The 24905-nt window shown below is 42.3% G+C and overlaps 2 protein-coding genes across 3 annotated transcripts in view; one reads left to right on the forward strand and one right to left on the reverse strand.

Moving 5' to 3' along the window:
- The first annotated feature begins 2145 nt into the window (after positions 1–2145).
- KCNS2 (potassium voltage-gated channel modifier subfamily S member 2) lies at positions 2146–6296 on the forward strand. The gene is made up of 2 exons (XM_071738030.1): positions 2146–3457; positions 4220–6296. The coding sequence occupies exon 2, from the start codon at positions 4229–4231 to the stop codon at positions 5660–5662; it is 1434 nt and encodes a 477-aa protein (XP_071594131.1). The 5' UTR covers positions 2146–3457; positions 4220–4228; the 3' UTR covers positions 5663–6296.
- A 12089-nt stretch (positions 6297–18385) lies between these two features.
- The window catches only part of STK3 (serine/threonine kinase 3), a 124865-nt gene continuing 118345 nt past the window's right edge, over positions 18386–24905 (reverse strand). For both annotated transcript variants that reach the window (XM_071738040.1, XM_071738042.1), the window contains one exon: positions 18386–21743. In XM_071738040.1, coding sequence (XP_071594141.1) covers positions 21585–21743 — 159 coding nt within the window. In that variant the 3' untranslated portion in view covers positions 18386–21584. The remainder of the gene's footprint in view (positions 21744–24905) is intronic.

Raw genomic sequence — 24905 nt, forward strand, 5'->3', positions numbered from 1 at the left:
TACCACTCCTTGTTCATCCTCCCCAGTCCAAGAAATGTCCACAGAGTGCTGGGGATAAAGTGTTGTTTCATATTTTCGTGATTCATTAGCAGTGCATCCCAAAATCTGCTCTTCTCTGACACATCAAAAGCTCATTTTGTGAAAAAAAAAAAAAAAAAAAAAAAAAAGAAAAAGACATATCTGAATCCCTTTGACATACCAAAATGGACTTTTTGCCTTGGATTCCACCAGTGGAAGTGTGTTCACAGCAATTCATCCTGTATTAACCACTGGAAAAGGCAAAGGCACTAGCTCAGAACCAGACCTGCTTGTGTGTCTGTGGAGCAGAGTACACACCTTACAAAAACATTTAGATAAATTTAGGATTACTATCTTGGGTGCTGGAAGCATTTTAGTCTTATTAGCAAAACACTGGCTGAGCCAATTAGGCCTAATTACAGGAGCAGTTATATTAAACTAGGGGGAGTTGTATCCTTATACTGCTGTATTGCTTTGCTGTTTATCCCCACTATATCTGCATAAACTTCATGGTGCCTTTTAATGAGAAAGTAGAGAATAGAAAAGTGACCAGTGATTTTTTCAGGTTAAAGGTAAGAACAGAGAAGGATAAATACATTTCCCAAAATGAGCATGAAATTGCCTATTATCCTTTTCTTAACCAAGCAGCTTAGAAGGCAAGAACAATGTGTAAAAGCTTGAAAGTCCTCTAAACATATCTCCACTTAGTTTCTTCCAAAGCAGCATTAAGGAAAAAACATCTAATTTAAGAATAAAGAAAAAACGTTGTTTGTTTGTTTGTTTGTTTTTTTATGAAGTTGCTCAAGATGTTTAAATATGTTTAATGCCCCCACTAGATACCTCAAATAGCACAGAGCTGGTCGGAACACACAGACACCACTTGAGTGCATTACCAGCTGCAGATCACTGCTCATTGCAACGTCACTGAGGCGTATGAGTTATTTTTGCTCTCCTGACAGTGAGTGGGATATTACAGTAGAGAAGTTTTGTGATTTATCCAAGACCTCGGAAATGGGGAGGGAACAGAAGGAGCATCCAACTTAGAAATCCCAGCCTGGTGATTCCCAGTCCTGTGCCCTGCCATCCCTTCCCCCAGGCATTAAAAAATAGAATTTTTCTACTAAATTCTACTAAAAAGTAGAATTAGAGCTGCGGGGTGACTGGTTTGCCAGCAGAACCCTGGGAGGAGGAGGTTGTCCCAAACTAACCTAACAACTGTGCTAGCACTGGGAGGCAGATCTGCCTCTCTGGAGGTGAAAACTCATAGCTACAGGGAAACGTACAGGTCACCACTGCATCTGCAGAGCCTACTCCCTGCTATGAGCAGTCTCCATCTCTTGTATACCCCTTCTCAGGAGGGGAAAAGCCAGAGCGACCGTGGCAGCCTGGTGTGCATAATTCAGTATGGATTCAACATCCTGTGAGATGCCACTGAACACAGAGTGAAGCACACTGGGACCTACAGCCCAGACTCCGGGCATCTGTAGCAAGGGAGGGACATGCTGGAGGACCCTAAAGGAAAAGGAGGAGGGAGGCACTCACCAGCAGGAGAGAAAAGCAAGAGCAAGCACCACCCAAGAGAAGGCAAGCTAGGGCAGCATCTGTAGCATCTCTGAAGCATGGATCTTCCAAAGCATCCCTGGGAGCTGAGGGTATTTTGAGCCCTTCACACTACTGTGGAAGTGTCCCCAGAGATGTGGGGAGTCTGGCCACACAATGCACCAGTAATGATGGTATATGTGGAGTAATCCCAGCACCTCAGGTAGGAAAGCTGAGAAAGCTCTTGGAGATCTCTGCTGGAGACCTCTGGTGGAGGATTCTGAGGAGACCCCGCCACCGGCATGCACCAGCACTTATTTGCCCCATCCCATGAGGCAGTTAGTTGCATTCTTACAGGGCTGTCCTTTAATGCTGAGGGATTTCTTGTAAATGGGGCTCATTTGCTACTGGAGTTAGGGTGTATAACTGCTCTCTCCCTCCAAGGGTTTGAGGAATAAGCCAAGGGTGATGCACAGGGTTGGAGTGCTCAAGGCTCTGACAGGGAGCAGCAAGCAAGCTTCATCCCCTCTGTGCCCCCCAGTCCTGCAAATCATCAACAGCAGTTCAGTTCCAGGAGCTGCACTGCAGATGCGTGGGTTCAGCAGTGAGAGGTGGTCACAAGGCAGCCGGGAGGAGAGGAGGCAGGTTAGCCCGGTACGAAGCACCTCTCCGGGAGCCTCTGTTCCCTGCACAGCCAGCTACCTGCTCAGGGGGGGGGTCACCGCTTCCGTAGTTTCCCGGGGAACTCGGCCTCATGCCGGGGGCTCAGCAAGAGGAGGGAGAATTCTTCACAACCACCTCCAGCGTGGGCAAGAGGCTCTGCCACCGGTGACCATACGATCAGACATTATTCCACACGCCGGCACTAAGACTCTGCCAAGAGCGGCAGCGCAGGGTGGGGTCAGGCCCCGCCGCTCCAGGTGCAGCCTCTCAGCTCCCCGGGCAGGGCCGGGTGGGGTTCCCAGCGATGTCTGGGGGCGGCGGGCACCCTCACCGCGCAGCCCCGCGTTGCTGACACCCAATCGCTCTGGCGAGTGTCCCCGTCCTTCGTGTTCCCAGTCCCCGCAGTGACACCGCCCAGGCGCCACAAAGCGGGTGCAGCGCGGGGGGCTGCGGCGGGACCCGCTTGCGCCGGGGAGGGAGGAGGCACTCTCTGTCCCGGCCCCTTCCCGGGACCCTCCCCGGGCTCCCGCCGCGCCCGCCGGCAGGGTGAGGGGGCAAAAGGTGGGGGCGAGTGGGTGTGGGTGGGCGTCCCCCACTCGGGAGAGTGTCCGCGGGTGCCCAGAGAGAGCCACGGCGGGCGCGCCCCTTCGGGAAGTTGTGCGGGTCGGAGGCTGCGGGAGGCAGGATCGGGGGGGGAGGAAACCCGAGTTTGCGGCGCCGGTGCGCGGGGGCAGGAGCGAGAGAGAGCGAGGGGAGGCACCGCCGGCGCACCAGCTCCTCCGGGCCGCCCCTCCTCAGGCGGGCACCGTGGCTGCCGGCTCCCAGCCGCCCACCCGCCCGCCGCCCGCCTCCCCGCCGACGTCCCGCGGCGTCAGCCCCGATCTCCCGGCGGGGTCGGGGGGGAGAGGGTGGGAGCGGCGGGGGCGGGCGGCAGCCGCGGGGGTCGTCGCCATGACGAGCGCGCGTGCCGCCGCCTCCCGCCGCTGAGCGGGCAGCGCGCGGCCGCTGTCCCTTCAGCACCGAGCGGCCGGCGGGGCCGCCCCTCCCCCCCACCCCCCAACACCCTTCCGACACCGGCACCGGCACCCCCGACACCGGCACCCCCCCAGCACCGGCAGGCCCACTAGCACCGGCAGTGAGGCGAGCCCTGGCGGCCCCCGCGGGCGGCGGCGATGGCGGGCCAGAACCGGGGGCGGCAGGGCGCGCCGGCGGGGGGCTGCGGCCGCTGAGAGAGCAGGTAGGGCGGGAGGGGAACGGGGAGGAAACCCCGCGGCGGGGGCCCGGGATGGGGGGGAGCGGGGTCCCGGGGGATGGCTCCGGGGGTCCTCGTCTAGCGGGACCGGGGCGCGGCGAGGTGTTGGGGGGGGGGGGAAAGTCCGGTCCAAGGCGGTGGCACAAAGGCGGAGTGCGATGGGGGCTGGCGGGAGCGGGAGCCGCAGCGCAGGTGAAGGGTACGGGGAGGGACAGGAGCCTGCGGCGGGAACAAAGGAGCCGCCCTCGATGTCTTCAGTAGGAGGTGGGAGAAGGAAGGGGGGGAAGGCGCATAAGGAAGGAAAAGAAGGAAAGGGGGAAGAAGGAAATAAAAGAGAGAGAGGAAAAAGAGAAAGAAAGGAATGAGAGAAAGTGAGAGGGAGAGAGAAGGGGAAAGGCAAGGAAAGGAAAGGAAAGGCAAGGAAAGGCAAGGAAAGGCAAGGCAAGGCAAGGCAAGGCAAGGCAAGGCAAGGCAAGGCAAGGCAAGGCAAGGCAAGGCAAGGAAAGGAAAGGAAAGGAAAGGAAAGGAAAGGAAAGGAAAGGAAAGGAAAGGAAAGGAAAGGAAAGGAAAGGAAAGGAAAGGAAAGGAAAGGAAAGGAAAGGAAAGGAAAGGAAAGGAAAGGAAGAGAGAAAAAGACAGAAAGAAAGAAAGAAGTATTAGTTGATGAACATGCTATAGATTTGCTCATTGTGCTGATTTTGTGTGCAATTGCATCCTATGTTTTCATTCCCTATACACCTTTGGAAGGAGCTCACTATGACAGGCCAGAGTCTGAAGGCTTTATCTGAAGCGAATTTTGAAGACAATGAGATCAGCATCAACGTTGGAGGTTTTAAGAAAAAGATGAGATCCAACACGTTATTAAGGTTTCCTGAGACCAGGCTGGGCAAACTGCTGAGCTGCCACTCGAAGGAGTCAATACTGGAGCTCTGTGATGACTATGATGACACCAAGAATGAATTTTATTTTGACAGAAATCCCGAGCTCTTTCCCTACGTGCTTCATTTCTATAACACCGGCAAGCTCCATGTGATGGGCGAACTCTGCGTGTTCTCTTTCAGCCAGGAGATTGAATACTGGGGAATCAATGAATTCTTCATAGACTCCTGCTGCAGTTACAGCTACCATGGGAGAAAAATGGAGCCGGACCAAGAGAAATGGGAGGAACAAAGTGACCAGGAAAGTACCACATCTTCTTTTGATGAGATTTTGGCATTCTACAACGATGCCTCTAAATTTGACAAACAGCCCTTTGGAAACATCAGGAGGCAGCTCTGGCTTGCTTTGGATAATCCTGGATACTCAGTCTTAAGCCGAATCTTCAGTGTCCTTTCAATAGTGGTGGTGCTGGGCTCCATTGTGACCATGTGCCTGAACAGCCTCCCAGACTTTCAGATCCCTGATAGTGATGGGAACCCTGAGGAAGACCCTCGCTTTGAAATTGTGGAGCACTTTGGTATTGCATGGTTCACCTTTGAACTGGTGGCGAGATTTGCTGTGGCTCCTGACTTCCTAAAATTTTTCAAGCATGCCCTGAATTTGATTGACCTGATGTCTATCCTTCCATTTTATATTACCTTAGTTGTCAACCTGGTGGTGGAAAGCAGCCCGACTTTAGCAAATTTAGGCAGGGTTGCACAAGTCCTGAGACTCATGAGGATCTTTCGCATCTTAAAGCTTGCCAGGCACTCCACGGGTCTCAGGTCTCTTGGGGCCACCCTGAAGTATAGCTACAGAGAGGTGGGGCTTCTCTTACTTTACCTCTCTGTTGGCATCTCCATCTTCTCTGTAGTGGCTTACACCATTGAGAAAGAAGAGAATGAGGGGTTAGCTACCATCCCTGCTTGCTGGTGGTGGGCCACAGTTAGCATGACCACAGTTGGCTATGGTGATGTTGTGCCAGGGAGCACTGCTGGGAAGTTGACGGCATCTGCATGCATCCTAGCTGGTATCCTAGTGGTAGTGCTTCCCATTACACTGATCTTCAATAAATTCTCCCACTTTTATAGGCGTCAGAAGCAGTTAGAGAGTGCCATGAGAAGCTGTGATTTTGGTGATGGCATGAAAGAAGTTCCATCAGTCAATTTAAGGGACTACTATGCTTATAAAGTCAAATCCCTTATGGCCAGTCTTACCAATATGAGCAGGAGTACCCCCAGTGAGCTGAGCCTGAATGATTCACTGCATTAAGTGTGCAAGTTTGACAACAGTTTGCATGAGAGCTATCAAGAGCTATGGTTATAAATGTTTTCCTATTTGTCTTCTTTTTTTTTTTTTCTAGAGGATAGTGTTGTTGACACTGCACTAACTTTGCACTTGAGAAGCTACATTCGTTTCTATTCCAAGTTAACGTTTTGAACATTTTCATCCTGTTGCTAGTAATGCTGACTTTTCCATACAAATGTTACCACCTCCATGACATTAGTGCTAGAGGTATAGTGATGATCTGGTACTTTTTGTGTTTCCTCACCTGAGCAGAGAAGTGAACGTGCCCAAATGGAATAAAAATTCTCAGCTGTGACACGAGTAATGAAAAAATCACCTATGCTGGTATCTGTATTAGTGTAGGACTTGCCATGAATTTTGCTACAGTTTAAAACAATCACTTGTGAATCACTGACAGAGGGCCACTCTTCCTCACCTTTCTGAATGGTAATTCTGATCATCACACATCTGAAAACACCTTTGAGCTTCACTTCAATGGAAGTTTGGTTACTCTTGACCACACGTGTTAAATACTGTGTGTTCTAGTACTGAAATGTAACCTATGGTAATATTTTTCAGAAGCTCCTGAGCATAGACCTACCTCTGCTTCAAAGATTAGGTTGATACTGAGCCCTCAGAAGAAGCCCACCCCTCATTTTCAGATATCTACATACTCAAAGACTGTTTTTCCACAAGTCACTTCAGGTATGGAGGCCCATGAAGATGTCTCAGGCCCATTTCCAGAAGTGATCTGCACACTGCTTAATTCCAGTAAAGCTGAAGATACACTGTATTTCAGTCCATCAAAATGGTTCTGAGATTTGACACACAAAACCGTGGGTTTTCTACAATTAGAAGCTCCAATGAAAAACTTGGACTTGTGTAATGAAGCAAGATATTCCCACATGAACAGTACAGGCAGCATTTTAGGAACTGACATTCATATACTGCAAAAAGACTAATTATAAAGATGCCATATGTGAGGGTGAGACGCAAAATCTAATTTTATCAGCAAAGCTTGAAAGCAGGTGTTGATGGCAGACAATTCCATTAAGCTTTCTGCCAAGGAAACTCTAAGGGAAAAAAAAAACCCTTCTAAGTCACATTTTCCCTCAGAAAGGAACTTATAGCTAAGGAAGAGTATAGGGGCCTAGGAAAGAAGCAGATCAAGAAAAAGAGCTTAATACTGCACTCACTGTGGGCAGATCCTCCTACCTGCTTCTGTGATGTAGTTGATTTAAATCTTTTTAAGGGCTTGCCTGAACTTAAAAAAAAAAAAAAAAAAAAAAAAAAGACAACACAAAAAAAACCTCAACCAAGCAAACAAAAAATAAAACCCCAAAATGCAAGAGAGCAGATGATCTGGGTTTTTAAGAGTAATGAATTTGCATAAACATTTTTTGAGTGCTCAGACTCTTCCCTTATGCAATTGTACAGACATCAACCACTTGTAGACAACAGGCAGAAGCCACTGCCTTCCTCTCCTCATAATTCTAGAGATCTGTGGTATAAACCAAACTACTGGCACTCAGTGGGCAGAACAGCATTTCTCTTCAGATCCTGCTGTTTTCACATCTCCTTTATTGTATGTAATTTTACGATAATTTTTTTGTTTGTTTGTTTGATTGCTTGTTTTACTTGTGAAGACTAGAGAGGCTCGGAAAATAAATTCAAACTTGTTAGAAGAGAAATGAAAATACTAACGCAAAAATTGTCATGTTTGGAAGCCTGTGTTTACATATCACAACAAAAAGTGACTCAACAGGCAGAATAAAGCAAATATGGTACAGATATGTAATTCCCTTTTCAAAGCTATTAGAGGTTTCTATCTGCTCTAGATCTTTTGATGTTGTTGCTCTGTAAGCTCCACCCAAAACCAGAAAACCAGGATCAGATTCATGTATGGCCAGAGATCTATCACAGAGTACATAGTGTGAAATAACTTACACCTCTCCTTTGAACACCCTCCCCTCATGTCAGTCAGTTGATGTAGGACATGAAGTGTGAGGTAAGTGGGAAATAGGTCCTTTCTAAACTTACCAAATAAAACTTTTGGAGATTTCAACGTAGCCTGCACAAGTTACCAAGTCAGAGGGCAAGATGTTCCTTGCTGTCACTGAAAATCAAAGAGCTTTATACATGGCCCTGCAGGTAGGCCTAGATACCCTGAATTAGGTGTCCACACTTGAGATGTTTTGCTGAAGTTTTCACTCTGGGGGTCTGATACAAGTTCTCTGCTGGGTCTTGGACATAAATTCAGCAGCCTTGTCCCTGACTCATACTGCATGTGTGTAAACTCTCATACACCTACAAACCTCACCCAAAACATGGCACAGCACTCGGCTGCCTGTTGGATTGAAATGCCACAAAAGAACAAGGGAAGGAAGAGTTGGGCTGATGCAGCACATGCACTGTGGTTATGTGCTACAAGGGTGACAAACTCTCCCACTGGTGACAAGGACACTGCAAGTTCTCACTAGGTTTGTTGGCTGGGGGCCTTCAGACAATCCAGCTCCAAGCATTGGGTTTAGCTCAGCTTCAGAAGCAGTAGGTTGAAAACAGAGTTGAAAACAAAGTACTTTTGGGGCAGTTATTTAAAGAGATCAATATATTTGCCAAAGAGTCACAAACTCCCTCAGCTGTCTCTGGTTTAGCATTGCAAAGGTTGGATCCAAACTTTGCAACACATCGTTTCAATAACCTGTAGCCTATCCTATGTTCTGGAGTTATTATTATTCAAAGGGCTGATGCTCTGTCATTTCTGCAAATATTGAATGGAATGTGTCCAAAGTGTGTGCTACTCAAGAAAATGAAATACCCCAAGGAATTATGACTTTTATTGTACTGCTTGAAAGGAATTTTCATTATTGCTTTTTTTATATAAGTGCTTTGGATCAAAGTCACTAAATAAGTAAAGCACTGAAATGTAATATGTTCTTATTATAATGACAATGACTTTACACAGGAATTCCCTTCATAAGCTTAACAACCTCCATGTTAAAAGGAGTCAGATTTTTGCTTCCCCCCTTCTCCTGGAAGAGCATTCCAGAGCTGCATTGCTCTCCAAGACTTGCACAACTTTTAGCACACTTTTATTAATGGTTACTTTAGAGAAGTTTTTTTTCTTTTGCCACCGCTGTTATTTAGCTGAAATATTCCATTTTCTTCTTAGTGTTTGCATGCATGGTGCATGTGTGCAGACAGCAACCATATGCCCCACATGCTTATTTTCACAGGATAACACTTGCCAAGCTTCCTTTTAGTTTTCTTTTTACAAGTCATGTTCCCATGACCATCCTAAGGGATACAGCCTTTTCTTTTTTTTTTTTTTTTTTCTGCATTACTTCTTAGATTTAATGTTTGAGCTGCATTGTACTGTATTGTACTGCTGTGCACAGCAGTTTTAAAATCTGATTATGCCTAACAAGAGTTTTTCACTGAGGAGGATAACAATTGTTCCATGGTGTCTTAGCTCCCCCAAAATACCCAGGTGAGGAAGAATGAGTCACACCCTTCCTGCCACTTTATGAAGTAACCTCTATCCTAGGGCTCAGTCCAGTAAGTGCTGAGAATCCTCATCTCTCATCAAAGTTCCAGACAAATGTTTACAACTGAAGGAAAAATTTAACCTTTCCAAGGCCCCAGGGAGGAGAAGAGGGGGTGTACTTTTTAAGCAGTCAGTACTTTGGCCAGAGCTCTTCCATCAGTTTTATGAGAGCATCTTCACTTCTCTCGAGCAGCAGCTCAGAAATGAGGGATCAGAAGATTAACCCAGCTGCTTTCTCCACTGTTTGAGACTTGAAAACTGTTGTGGTCAGAAATCTGCCTACTATGGATGTGCAGTTTAATAGAGAACATGGCACTGGAGTGTGCTCCTCCTGCCTGGGGATGGTCTCCTTCCTGCACTGGGGAAATCACTGCTCCTACTCTCCAATGGCCAAAAGCTTCCAATTGCTTAAGTTAGGATTATGGTAATATTGGAAACGAGGCAACTTACTTTATTGCCAGGAATAAACTCATACAGAATCTTGATTTCTAGTACAAATCTGGGCTATTATGAGAGCTGGGGATGTCCTTGAGAAGCAATATGTTACATTATTTTCCTGAGATGTAAAATCTATATATAGATTGTGATTAAGCTTTTCATGTATGTTCAGATTTTGTATTATTGCCTGCTTTATTATTCACTTACTTTCATCAGTTGCTAACTCCCTCTTTCCCTGTAGACTCCTTTACCCATTTTGAAAGCAGACTGTTTTTTCCTCACGTATTATCTATAGCATGGGCTACTTCTCTTTGCAAAGTTAAAAACAAAGAATCTTGCATTTAATTTTCCAACTTTAATACCTCTAGTATTTGTACCTTTTTGTACAAAACTTTATGAGACTGCGGGGAACTGCTGTATCTGGTGCTCTTTGTACTGTGTTTCTTGTCCCAGTAGTATATAACATAATATTAAAAAATTCAGCTTTGTGCTACATAAAAAAAAAAAAAAAAGTCTGTTTCACGAGGGATTGAGAACTGATTTAAGTGTCAGGATATTCTGAGTATATATTATAATAAAGAGAAGCCTGGATCTCATTGTGAAGAGAGGTTTCTTTTAAACTTGTACCTCAGGCTAGGTGACTATTTTTAGAAACTCTTTTACTTGGTGGTTGTGGTGGGGAACCTGCATTTTTCAGTTGAGCAGATACTGCAAGCTCCTTGTTTTCTGCCTCACAGATTAGGGACCAAGCAACATACCAATAGCACTTGTAGGTGCTAAATCAACTTGACATGACCTTTCATCTCTTCCAAAACAACCTCCATCCTCAGAGGCCCCAGCTGTGCACACACAAGCAGCAGAAAGCCCCTGGAGTAACTGCTCCTGCTGTGCTCATTATCCATTTCCTCTCACACTACTCCTGACTTTAATCTACCTTTGAAGGTACTTTCAAACAGTATTCAACCCACAGTCACCACTCATATCCCTCGGTGAGGTGTTGTGCCAGAGCTATGCTTTTCTCATAATGTTATTCTTCTTTTTTCCATTTTTTTTTTTTTTTAAATTTATGCACGTGGCTTCCCATAGAGTTACACGCAAAATTAATTTGATCCTCTGCAAGTTATTTTCAAGTTGCCCAATATCCAGGCAGGGCTAGAGGAATTTCAAATTCAAAGCAAGGAATTATTCAAAGCAAGAATTCTCTGCTTGGTTGATTCAGAGACAGCTGAAAAATTTGTGCCTCGAGAGCAATTGTTGAAAATGTTAAGAAACATCACCCTCATTAAGGACTGGGGATCTCTTCACCTCTTATTTATAAAATTACAGGTTGTCATCTGGAAGAGGCAACCTCTGTGGAGTCTAGAGAGTGTTTTCCAAGACAGCAGAACACAATTGACAAAGATCTAACTCTGGTATTTATTTCTCCTGCTAGTACATAGGATGGAGGATTGTCTCACAGGTCCTGAGACTCAAACTGACCTCCCACTGGACACTGCAGAAATTTGTTTGCCTGACATCACCTCACCCTTTACACACAACCCAAAATCATTATCCTAAAAAAAACGTGTGCCTGGCTACAGGAAGCAGTGGCACAAATCCAACACTTCAGCTCCACAGAACTGGAGAAGAAGCATCAGCACCTCCCAATCCTTATTTATTTGTTTGCTTTATTTCAGGGTACCAATGGGGTTTGACTTCTCAATGAACCTAATTAAATACGGCAACATTTTTTGGGAAATGGACAAAGTCTGCTATAAATCTGTCCATTTCTTACATATAAGGCACCCTAAGGGAGCTGCCCACTTTCAGACCCCCGCTCCAACATCTGCTTGTGGTCACCACACCAAGAGGCACTGCAGGATGCACAAGTCTGTGTACTGTGTACTTCTGAGCAGACTGTTCCACTGATTCCTTTTCCCTTTCCTTTCTTTTCCTTTCCTCCTTTCCTTTCCTTTCCTTTCCTTTCCTTTCCTTTCCTTTCCTTTCCTTTCCTTTCCTTTCCTTTCCTTTCCTTTCCTTTCCTTTCCTTTCCTTTCCTTTCCTTTCCTTTCCTTTCCTTTCCTTTCCTTTCTTTTTCTCCTTTCTTCTCCTTTCCTTTCCTTTCTCCTTTCCTTTCTCCTTTCCTTTCTTCTCCTTTCCTTTCCTTTCTACTTTCCTTTCCTTTTTCCTTTCCTTTCCTTTCCTTTCCTTTCCTTTCCTTTCCTTTCCTTTCCTTTCCTTTCCTTTCCTTTCCTTTGTCCTTTCTTCTCCTTTCCTTTCCTTTCTCCTTTCCTTTCCTTTCTCCTTTCCTTTCCTTTCTACTTTCCTTTCCTTTCTCCTTTCCTTTCTCCTTTTCCTTTCCTTTCTCCTTTTCCTTTCCTTTCCTTTCCTTTCCTTTCCTTTCTCCTTTCTTCTCCTTTCCTTTCCTTTCCTTTCCTTTCCTTTCCTTTCCTTTCCTTTCCTTTCCTTTCCTTTCCTTTCCTTTCCTTTCCTTTCCTTTCCTTTCCTTTCTACTTTCCTTTCCTTTCTCCTTTCCTTTCCTTTCCTTTCCTTTCCTTTCCTTTCCTTTCCTTTCCTTTCCTTTCCTTTCCTTTCTCCTTTCCTTTCCTTTCTCCTTTCCTTCCTTTCCTTTCCTTTCCTTTCCTTTCCTTTCCTTTCCTTTCCTTTCCTTTCCTTTCCTTTCTCCTTTCCTTTCTTCTCCTTTCCTTTCCTTTCTACTTTCCTTTCCTTTCTCCTTTCCTTTCCTTTCCTTTCCTTTCTCCTTTCCTTTCCTTTCCTTTCCTTTCCTTTCCTTTCCTTTCCTTTCCTTTCCTTTCCTTTCCTTTCCTTTCCTTTCCTTTCCTTTCCTTTCCTTTCCTTTCCTTCTTTCCTTTCCTTTCCCTTTCCTTTCCTTTCCTTTCCTTGGCACAGCTTCCTATGGTTGCTGTTAGTGTGCTCCTTCTTTTAACACTTTGAAGCAGCCCTCCAGTGAAGTGGCTCTTCACATCCCCAGTGGAAAACCACTTTAAAGAAGACAACTGATACCTGGGAAGAGGCTGGTGCCAGTTTCAAGCAGCTGCAGCAAGAGGGGCTCATCCCCATCCAGTTTCCCCTCACACATCTCCCCACCTCTTGAACAGCAGTGGGGAGGCAAAGCAACCCCCCCATGGCAGGAACATCTCAAGCAGTCAGGCTGCAGCTCCTTCACTCATCCTTTCATGTGAAGCCTGACTGGTGAGCTATCAGGTCTGACAGTTGGTTTTTGTCTGGAACTTCTCAGCTGTGGTACTGGGAATGCTTTATAAATACACAGCAAATTTGTTTTTTTGCTTTTGGTGGCAAAAGTGCACCGAGCCTTCCCTCCAATTCTGTGAGCAAGGGCAGCCCCACTCCTGGCTCTCATGTTCCCCAAACACAATAAACTGCAGCCAGACTGGAGGGCTCACCAGTGCCACCAGGGCAGAGCCAGAGAGCTCAAAGGACAACTCTTCATCCAAGTGGTTGCACAGCACTGGTCCATCCACCAGTACACAAAAATACAAATGTGCTTCCTCACATTTGGCAGGAGCCTCAAAGCACTGAAACCATTTAACCAGCCAGGAGATGGGAGTCACACTGGGAACAGGATATTGCAGATGTTTCTAGGTGAATTTGGTTTTCTTAAGAATCCCATTATATTCAGAAAGAGGTCAGTCTAGACACACCAAGAATATAGAAGAAAAAGGCTACATGCTTTGACAGTTAGTTTTTTCTGAAACAAGGTATCTGGGATATCTGACAGTTTTCCTTCCTGAGAAAGCACAATTAAAAAAACCAAAATGTATCTCTCCATCCTGCTAGAGGATGTAAGAAGAACCCATGGTAAATAAAAGGTAAGTCTGTTGGGTTCTGGGCTTTTAAAACAAAACACTAATCCCATACAGTCCAGAAAAGAAGAAAAGCTGAATGGAAAGCAAAGCTGCAGCTGGAAGAGCATTCAGTCTTTGCTTACAAAGTGCACAGGACAGCCAAGTCTTTAACTGGTTTTATTTAGAGGTCTGGACCAAGGAACAGAAGCCAGCTTCCCAAAGTTCAGATTCCCAAATTTAGGAACACAGCCAGGGGTGTTAGGCATACCCTCCCCATACCCTCCCCACACCCAAGTCAGCAATGGGGAGCTCTAAACATGAACTTAGCAGCCTTACAGTATTTTGGGAGGAGGCAAGTAACCAAATCTTTGGAAAATAAGGCCATGTAGCTTCTGCTGCTTGCTGAGTTGAGGGAACAGTGCAAGCTCATTTCCACTGACCAGGAGAGAAGCTGGAAGGCAGCTCAGTAACACAGCAGAAATTTTCTTTTCAAGTGTGACTGAATCGTTGTTTCTCGTTCTAGAATGAAGAGCTGAGCTGAGCACCTTGGTTCAGACTCCGTCTACAAAATAAAATATTAGTCAGACACTTTGCCAATAAGACTTCCTCCTACTTCAGCTGCAAGATAGGACCCAACTGTGGTGCTTTTTGTGGAGGCAGTAACTGCAGATAAGTACTATATGATGTATAAAAACTGTGTCAGTTGATGGGCTGAATAAATTAATGTTAACCACCTTTAAAAGGCTTCAAACTTATACCCACTCTTGGAATAAATCTGCATTTATGAATTTATAAATCTGGGGCTGTGCAGCTACTGTATTGTTGGTTCTGTGATCCTAGAAATCCTCATTTTCTTATTTATCCCAATAATTACATATTTGGAGGCTGTTCAAACACCTGAGTGTCAACATGAGAGTTGTAATTAGGCTAATTAGGAGAAACAGGTTTATTGAATCTCATACCTTATTGCCATTGATTTCAGCCACATTATATTGTGGAATATAAACAGCCCAAAAAGCTTATGCATTCCTATAAAAGCTGAGCAATCAGTGGTGGATGTGCTTCCTCAGCATGAGAGGTTGCTGAAAACTACAAGAGGTATGCAGTTCATCAACATTTTGTAGCACATCCACGGAGAGGGCCACCAAATTATTTTTCATGTGTTTTTGACAGGATGAGAAAGCCTCCTGGAATGAGTCAGAGCAATATTTCAGCTGTACTTACTGAAATACTGAAGCAACATTTACTTGCATTAGAGATGTCTGCTTGCTTCTTCAAGATAAATTGGGTTGTATTAAGCAATGATATGTGAATATAAATGTGGAGTATTAATACAGCCAACATCATTATTTTCTGGGTGGTCTCAAGAACTTTTATCCTGTCAAGATTAACTACCAGCAAAAACAACACAAAAGTTTTTTGCTGGATTTTAGGGGACTCAGAGGCAGTTGTTTTACTAACTGCATTTATAACTACTAAGTTTGATTTGTTTCTGCATTTTTTTATTACAAAACACTTTGAAAAATTCTAGTCTTCCATAGTTTCAGCAGGGAAAGCTGGTATATGACAAATAAATATGACTTCCCTACAGATGGAAATAAGGATTGCATTTTTTTTTTTTTTAAAGAATCTCATGCTTTTGGATGTGGTTGCTAAGAAAAATGGTAACCCTACTTAATCCTTCTTCAAATAATCTCTGACCTCCATGATCTCTGGACTATGACACCTGTTTTCATGTGTGAGGAGAGATCAAAAGGACACTTCTTGCTGTTAAGTCTGTGTACCCCATTGTACTGTAATAAAAATGAAATATCAATTGATGCATCCCACTACAGGCTTAGTGTCAGATAAATCAAATCAAAAGCTTTTGGTCTCTCTCTTTGATGTAATGGCTGTGGTCTCTTCCTTAACAGAAATCATGCAGGCTTTGGAAGCCCAGAAGGATTGCAAAGAACCAGGAAGATCTGAAGAAGGGAAAAAGGAGCATTATAAACTTCTGAGGGCCACGGCCATCTTCTCATGAATCAGTCCTCTCAGTGACACCGAGTGAATAAAAGGACAAATAAGAGGCAGAGGGGGATATTTTAATGTGGGCATCTGCACACACCTGTGTGAAAAGAAAGCAAGATTATACTAATCAGCTCCAAAACCTGTTTCTGGGGAGAGACATGGGATGAGGGACATGTTTCTCTCTAGGAGTTGTATCCCTATGTCTAAGAATACTATAAAATATTTGCCTTAAGAAGAAATACAAGCAGGGAGTAGAGTCCAGGTCTCAGGTCAAGAACATATGGATTGGTTTTGTTTCTTTAATTTTTATCTTCTATCTTTAGACGTGGTTAATGAATTTTAAAAAGCACAAACATAAAAGACAATAAACATGAATGGAATAAAATCAGATGCAAAACAGTGATGTAGAACAGTAAGTTTTGTAAATAACCACCTGATTTGCTTTTGCCAACCCACACACTTTTTTTCTCCCATCCATAGTTAGCCTCATAACTGACCTGGCCAGGAGCAAGTGCCTTACGCTATTTTATTTCCTCCCCAAAGGCTGTTTTTTAAAAATTATTTCTTTCATTCTTTTTTTGTGGCAAACATAACTCTTCTCTAGCCCAGAAATCTCTCTAAGGCCTGGTGAAACTAAGAATCTGTGCTGAGGAATCCGTGAAGCAAACGATGGAGGAAAGTAGCTAATATCAAGTCTGCCTGGGACTAACAAATATTCTGAGAGATTTGGTTAGAATCAGAACTTTCCATCTTTTCAAATGGAGGGAAAATAGAACAGCTGAGACTTTAGTGATCTCTGAATAGAAAAAGAGAAAAAAAGCTGTTGCTGGCATTTGCATTTGTGTACAGTGTCCCATGAACACTTGGCTCAGGAGATGCTCTTAAACATAACGCCCACATTCATATTCCTGAGCAGGGGGAAGAGAAAGGCAAAGTATGGGGAATTTTCAAGTGTTCCTAAAAAAAAATTAACAAACAGATTAAAAATCAACCAAAAAGAGGACACGAGCACACTGTGTAAATGGCACTACCTTTCCATAATCAATACACTGAGCAGAGAGGAAAAATGTATTTTTTTAAAAAGCATTTTAAACCAACTTAACGGGGCAACAAGTCCCCAGGTGCAACTTAATGACTTTACACTGACCAATCAACATAATTTCAGCATTCCCCAAAACAAATAAGCCATGGAACAGCACAATGGGGAGAAACACCATGTGCTACCCAGCACTTACCTTCTCCAAGACTTCCAATGGCAACCATGGGCATAATGCTGCTGTGCCATAGCCCCAGCCCAATTTCCCAGCCCCCTGTACACCCTGGAGCATCCACCATTGTCTTCAGAAGTACAGAGAGAAATGCTGGAACCCTTAATATTTATGAAGGCAAGGAAATAAAGACTTCCTCACACCATAAGCTCTCTTTAATTAGTTTTATAGGCACATGTACACTTGAGAGAATGTAACCCTTATGAGAACACATGAATAAAACACTGTGCACATAAAATCATTGAATTGGCTGGGTTGGAAGGGACCTCAGAGATCATCAAGTCCAACCCTTGATCCACTACTGCTGCAGTTACCAGACCATGGCACTGAGTGCCACATCCAGTCTCTTTTTAAATATCTCCAGGGATGGAGAATCCACCACTTCCTGGGGCAGCCCATTCCAGTGTCTGATCACCCTCTCGGTAAAGAAATTCTTTCTAATGTCCAACCTAAACCTCCCCCGGCACAACTTGAGACCGTGCCCTCTTGTCTTGCTGAGGGTTGCCTGGGAAAAGAGACCAACCCCCACCTGGCTACACCCTCCTTTCAGGGAGTTGTAGAGAGTGATGAGGTCTCCTCTGAGCCTCCTCTTCTCCAGGCTGAACAGCCCCAGCTCCCTCAGCCTCTCCTCATAGGATCTGTGCTGGAGTCCCTTCACCAGCCTGGTTGCCCTCCTTTGGACCTGCTCCAGGACCTCGATATCCTTCCTAAACTGAGGGGCCCAGAACTGGACACAGTAAGTAACTGGACACATGAAGGGCTTTACAGATGTTGTGCAGTTTCCATTCTGCTTGAAGCACCAGTGCCTGTCAGTGGTGACTGAGGCCATCACAGGCCATCGTGCACTGAATCACTCATCTTGAGCTGTATTTATATTTGGAAGTTCAACTCACTGGACAGAGATGCAGCCTGAGCCGCTGTGCACCCTCACCTGAACATGCCTGGACAAATACAAGCAAGCTCTTAGTTACTGTAAATAAACTGATTATAATGTCCAATAACTGCCAGATTCTGATTAGCAGTTTAATTCTGTCACTTCAGAATATACTGTGGTTCACTAAGGAATTCTTTTCATGAGTCCCTGTTACTGAAGTATCTTTGTGGGAAAATTCTTAGGGAATATTTTTTTTTTTTTTAAATCAGAAAAGAAATGGGCTATGGAATCAAATTTGAGACATGAAATGTATTGGAATTTCCTAGGTAAGCTTATCCATTGCCTCTTGTTTTCATTACACTAGAAATCCAAAGGAGCACCTAGAGGTGTTAATGTCTGCAATACCTCCAACTGAAGCACGTCCATAAAAACTTCCAGCATATTGGGGTGGTGCTCAGCTCTCTCAGGATTAGGCCTTTCATGACCTTTAATTGCAGAGATAGGGATTCCACAGAGCACTGAGGATGTCTGTCCTTGGACTGGCCTGATATTCTTCCACTGAGATCCCAGAGCTTGCAGCAATGTCATGAACTGTGAAAAACCTTCCCAGAGCTGACTTTGAGAGATGTGATTTTCTGCACTCATAGCTGAGCTCACAGTACTACAGAAAGGAAATAAAAGCATGAGAGATAGCTTTGGAAATTAATATTAATGGATACTATTGACATAATTTAGTTTCAGTTAGAATGAACAACAAGACACCAATTATACATGAAAAACTAGCTTTTATTACAAATGCTTAGTAATAAGTAATGATTTTTCAATTTTTTTTTTTTCTTACTAAACCTAAACATACAAAGTCAGAAGCAAACAAGGAATTGCTCGGTTATACTCTTATTTGAAAGTTTAATTTGTCAGTAGTTCTATCAGATTTCTTGCAAGGTTTGCTTTTAAAATGTCTTTGTACAATGTTATTGTACTACTGGCTCTCCTATATGATATGCTCATCCTCCAAAAGAGACGTGAAGTCACCAACATGGATGATTTGATTCATTTATATAAGCAAAAGGAAGAAAAATAAGTTGTACCCATCTCTCAGTATAAAACCTATTTCTTTATGTTATGCTTGCAGATAGTTAACTCCCTGATGCAGTGGATTCTGAAGCCAAAGACAGCACTAACACAGACTGCAGCATTGCACCCCACTGGAAGGGCAACATTAACAACTTCATATTAACTGGTCTAAGTATTCTTTGGTCACACCCACCCTGTATATGCCCAGTTTACAGTATCTCAGAATTTATTTTTCATCCATTTTAAGTAGCTTGTTCAACATTTTCATTCCATGGCTTTCAGATCTTTCTCCTGCATATCTAAACCATACCTGTGTGCATCCTTGTGCACAAAATTTATTCGAGTTGTCTCTCTGAAGGCAGATCAGGAGTGAAGAAAGGATGTCCTGTATCTTCTGATACCTTTACTATGTCAGCTTGCAACAGCTGTTGTCTAAATTGGCCTTTTACTGGAGTCCTTCTGGATAGGCAATTCATATTTAGTACACTGCATTACTATAGTTTTCAGAATATACAAAATATGAAAACTGTGATCATTTTATGACATTGTCTATTACACTGAAAAGCCAGATTATTGAAAATCAAAGTCTTATTTTTGGTGGAAAATTTGAAAAGTAAGGGAAAAGAAGACTGCTAATGACAGAAGCAAAAGTATCCAGGCAATGACACTGCTTAAAAGGCACACTAGGAAAAGGCAAGCTAGGTTCCTCTCCTGATGGTTTGAATCTTTTATATTTCTTCTTACAGATATATATAATGCATGTATGTGTGTGTATGGCTACACAAATATATGTATGTGCACACATCTTTGAGTTTTTGAGACTAAAAAGTTCAAGAATTAGAAAATGATTTGAAATAAATAAGAACAATACTAACAGGGGGAAGTTGGTGCTGTTATTTTTTTGCCACATTATGACTATAATCTAATGACCCGGTGATATGATTATACCATTTTTTACATCATTTCATCATACAAATGTGAGGCATAAGACTCATACCAGGTGCATTTTATCTTGCTTAAAGTAATTTTTATGGATCTTCTGTGTTCTTGCTTTATCCTACGGGACAGTCATTACTTAAAGAAATATGAAGAGAGCTGAGGGTAAGGATGTTCTAACAATCACAATTAAAATTTATTTGACTCTAGGGTTTACATGTTAGAGCGTGGCGTGCACGCAGACACAGAGACAGAATGACAGTGACAACAATGGGTGTACACAGCTCAAACCCAAGCACTGCTCCTGGCATGGCTATAGGATGCTGATCTTACAAAAACTTTTGTTCTTATTTTGCATAAGCTTTATGATATAATGCACCGTTTCCAAAATCTACACTGCTCCATCTAAATGGTCCACGTATGATGACAGTAAATGTTAAGAGGTATGAGATGATTATTAACTTCCAGAAAACATTTACAGAAGATGCCCATACAGTAGTCACCATTGAAAGTTTTAACAGCTGAAGGTTGAATGCAAAGGTCTTTTCAGCTGTATTGTTTAAAGAAGTATGACTATCACAGTGAAGTTACTTACAAAAAAGGCAACAATAGTAAAGGTAGCAATGAGAGAACACAGTAGATTGTTCAGAAAGCAGATTAAATTTTCTGCTAAGTCTGAAATAGTTTTTGCAATGTTGTCAATTCTACCTACTAGATATAACCCACAATATAAACCAGACAGAACTTGTAAAAAGATATTAAGTGTTTGGTCCTGCCCTTCTGATTCCCAAAAATCTACCACAGAAGACTATGGGAATTTTGAAAGGTTACTGAGTGCAGGACAAAACTCTCCGAGGACTACAAAACATTGCTTCTTTTCAGTACTTATATGTAAGTATTCAATTGATTTTCTTTGGCTTTTAAATCACTATCCCTTCGTATATATATAATGTGAAACCAAACCAATCCCAAACTACTAATAATTTCCCTCTCCCCTCAAACAGTGATAAATTAAATGAACAAAAAAACATTAAGTATAGCTGTTACTTCAGTATAAAACTACGGTGCAAAATAGAAGTTTATAGTGGTCAGAACTGCAATAGCAATTGGAAATTTACACTGAAGGAGTGACTGCAAGTATTGCTTCTCCTGATAAAGAAAAATCAAAACTGATTAGGCACTTGTTTTCTTGTTTGATGAGGGATCATTCGGTGTGCATAAAAATGACAGCAATACTCTCTAAAAGAATATTCTGTAGCATAACAACTGTATTGCTCAACTACTAGAGAATAGTCCCTGGTTCAGGAGAGCAGAAAAACATGTGCCAATTATTTATTTTATGGTTACACCCTACTGATATGAATGAGTGAGATACATGTTCAAGTGCTGTCCTGAACTGGGATGCTTACTAAAATTGGAGTTGTGAAAGATAATACAGCGGTGAGCTTATTTACTACAATAGCAATTTTATATAATCTGGCTCTGCTCTCCACAATATTATCCCAACACTTTCTAACAAAAAAAAGAAAACAGGCAAAAAATAAATAGGATAACAAAAGATTACATAATAAATATGCTACTAAGTAGGAGGAAAACATATTGCAACGTAAGGCTCCGTAGTGTTGCACAATCAAGAAATCATTCCAGGTCCTTCAAAACACAAACTCCTTAATGTACAACACCAAGTTACCATTATACACCTGAAAAGCCTGGGAAGTAACAGATTAAATTCTATTATAATAAACATTTGAAAATACAAACAAGTGGTAACGTGTTTTGCTGCCTTTGCAGAACACCAGATGTATGATCTTTCACTGCTCCAATTGTCATTTCTTCTGAAGGAAAACTGAGAAGACAGGGTTTTTGAAAACTCTCATAATTAAATTCCTTCAAACTTACAAAGCTACCAGTGTCCACACTGACTCGTAGTATTATCTCTGGAAGTAAAACAGACTCAGAAATTTTGTTGCCTCCGTTTCTTTGCATCCATTGCATCTAAGATAGGTTGCCTCTTTGCAGTGTACCTCTGGCGAAGCTCCTCAATTTCTCGTTCCATCATAGGGTCCAAAGCCTTTAATCGCATCTGTAATTCTTCTAAACTCAGATTCTTTAACTGTAAAACAACCAAAAAACCAGAAAAAGTCACAAAAAATATTAAAAATTATTTACAATGAAAATGAAAACCACCACCTTTCATCATCCTATCATATACAGTTGCAGGGCTGTACACACTTAGAGAGTATGCACATACATACACAACTGTTGTATAACCAAAAGCCTTAGTATGCTCCACAGTAAAGGATTTAACAGCATATGAAAACACAAACACACAGAGTATATTTAAAAAAAAAAAAAAAAAAAAAAAAAAAAATTTGCAAATAGACTGCAAATAAAATAGGCCTAGAATTTAACTCATTAGGCTGAAAAAAGCATGCCACACTATACACAACTATAATAATTAGTATTAATTATATTGCTTAATCAAATACTTCTTACTGAACTTCAGTCTTATAAAAACTAGAAAAATAGCTGCTCTAAGTAATAGTCTGACAGATATTTAGAGGAACTTTCTGATAAGAATGACAAATCATCTTTCCTCCTCAACAGATGGCTGCCAGAACTAGTCAAAGCAAATTGCCAACAGGGCGTTTAAATAATACATGAAATAATTTCCTGAATTCATGGGAGGCAGTTACCTTTGACCAAGCTCTTATCTCTCTAAAAATATTTTCTCCCAAATGTTAAACAGTTCATTACATTGCATTCATTAAGAGCAGTTGGTGATACAACAAGTATCTTGCTTCACTGGTTTGATGGCTGCTACGAGCAAAGATTTGGAGTCTTGTCAGGCATTGGAGTGTGAGGCACTTCTGTCCCCCCCTGCTCTTGCAGGTAAGGATCTGCACTGGAAATGTGTTCCTTTGGATGGTCTGTGTATAGGATTTTTTTGCCTTGATGAAGTCTAGTGCCTCTCTACATTTTCTCTCTTGTCAGAACTGCTTATGTGCCAATAAATCTTCCCCAAGCGTGAAAAATATTAACAAATTCCAAATAGCATAAATAATTTCATCCTAGGGAACCAATAATCAGTACTTTGTTTGCAAATAATCTGACACTGCAAACAAGCACACCAACTTGGGGGGGGAGAACATGTTTTCTGAATCAACCTAACTAATGAGTCAATACGTTGTTCATTAATCTAGGGCAGGCTTCCATCAATATAGTCTAATCTGTTGTCCTTGGGGAATGAAATACTACTTTTGGTATTTATTTTTAACAGCATCTGAGGCATATAAATTAGCAATACATACTGTTACACACAGTCCAAGCCCCAGCATTATGACTTCTACTGAGAGACTACAGTGTACATTGTAAATAAATTCTAAAGTCATAATAAAGAGGGAGAAATTCACAGAAGAATGTATGAAAAAAGATGTACATTTTCATGCAATGACATTTTAACAGTAAGATTCCTAATGAGGATGAGAATTAAAATGCAGGTCCCAAAAGATATGCCAGATACCTTAGATATCATAAAAAATACAGATACTTAGATGTGTATGAGCTTCAGAGACTACAGATGAACTCAGTAGCTCATCAGTAACATCTGTCTCTGCCAAAGACAAATAATACCTTTTGTTTCTTAGGATGGAAAGAGTTGCCTCACAAGGAATTAAACATCATCTGTTTTACAGTATAACTCCCAGTTGATATTTGCAAGAAAGGCGGGGGAGCAAATAATAATTCCTCAGTCACCAAGACTTGCTGAAAAACACCTTTTCAGAGAAAGATTTTAAAACAGCAACCAAACCCATTCTTTTTTATTTTTAGCCCACTGGTAAATGTAAGTGGCACATGACAAATACTTGTCAGTGAAGATACTTTTTTTAGCAGACTGAAGCATCAGAGATTTGCAGTATGATGAGAAGAGACAACAGTACCAATTCCCCCGTTAAGTGATCCCATGAAACCACAATGAAACCACATTTTTTAGCCCATGTGAGAGAAGAAACATATTTGAAGCTCCATGGACTAAGGAAGGCATCATGAATAATCTTGTGCACTAATGTTTTGTGAGGACTGCCACTAATGAAGTTTCATACCCACTCTGGGGCAGCCTGGGCAGCCATTTGGTCCCTCAGTCACCACTGTAGACATCAGGCTCATGCTGCATAGAACAAACTCCAATTCATGCAATCACATAATTATTCAGCACTAAAAAACATTTTTTAAAAACACAAGTCAAAGAAGAAGGTAATGGATGAGATTTATTTAAATCACAAACAAGAAGCTGAGGCAGCAAACTGAATTAAATCACATAAAATCACAAACTTAAAGAACACAGACAGCTGGGTTAGGAATTAAAATAGAAAGAGAATGAATTTTTAAACCCAGAGAGTAAGAATCATTCAGGATGATCTCAACCACATCACCCAGGGGGTTGAAAGAGCCACAGTACTCATCTATATGAATGGCTGATGCTTGAGACATTCAAAGGAAGTAACAAGAAACAGGGTCATTCAGAAATTCAAAACAGTTATTAAAGTCTTGTCTGACATCAGATGCTGGATTAGACAAGGACAGTCAGACTCTATGTTCTAAAGAAAACCACTAAAGCACACCTAGAAGCTGCAGCTGTCTCTAGGATGTGTGTGTGCACATGTTCATGGGCATACACATCTCCTTCATAAATTTTTAAACCTTTTTTCTTGACTTCTGTCTGTGCTATAGATTCTACCTCATGAAGCCTGAAGCATTTATGAGCCTAAATGCTGAATGCAATAGCAAATCCAACAAATCAGATGCTGAAATAACTGAAACAAGGTATTTCACTATTCCTATGTAATTTATTCCCCCGCATGATAAATATTTTGATTCAAATCCTTAAAGCAATAGAACTCACCATTTATTTGCTTTCACTTGGAACCAGTATGCCACTTAAACTGCTGTAAATAATTTTCCAGCTTGTTGTTGTAATTACTAGGGCTACTGGCATTAATAGCAAAGGAGAGGAAAACCTTTAGCTGTGCAAGCTACAGGGATTCAAAAAGGCTTTAGATTATATTTTGGTAGCTTTTTAAAAGCTTTAAACCATAGCAGTTGGAGTAACCAGGATAGTAGTTGTCTGATAGTGATAGGTAGCTCAATTTCTGCCACTCCAAATACCAGAATCAGTTGTGTCCTTTCAGAGAACACACACCCACAGTCACACACCAGGCAGTAATTATTGCCCAGAAAGGCCACGCCAAGGCAGAGGCCTTCAGAGACTTGAGTT

This window comes from Heliangelus exortis, chromosome 2 (genome assembly GCF_036169615.1).
Source record: "Heliangelus exortis chromosome 2, bHelExo1.hap1, whole genome shotgun sequence".
Lineage (NCBI taxonomy): Eukaryota > Metazoa > Chordata > Aves > Apodiformes > Trochilidae > Heliangelus > Heliangelus exortis.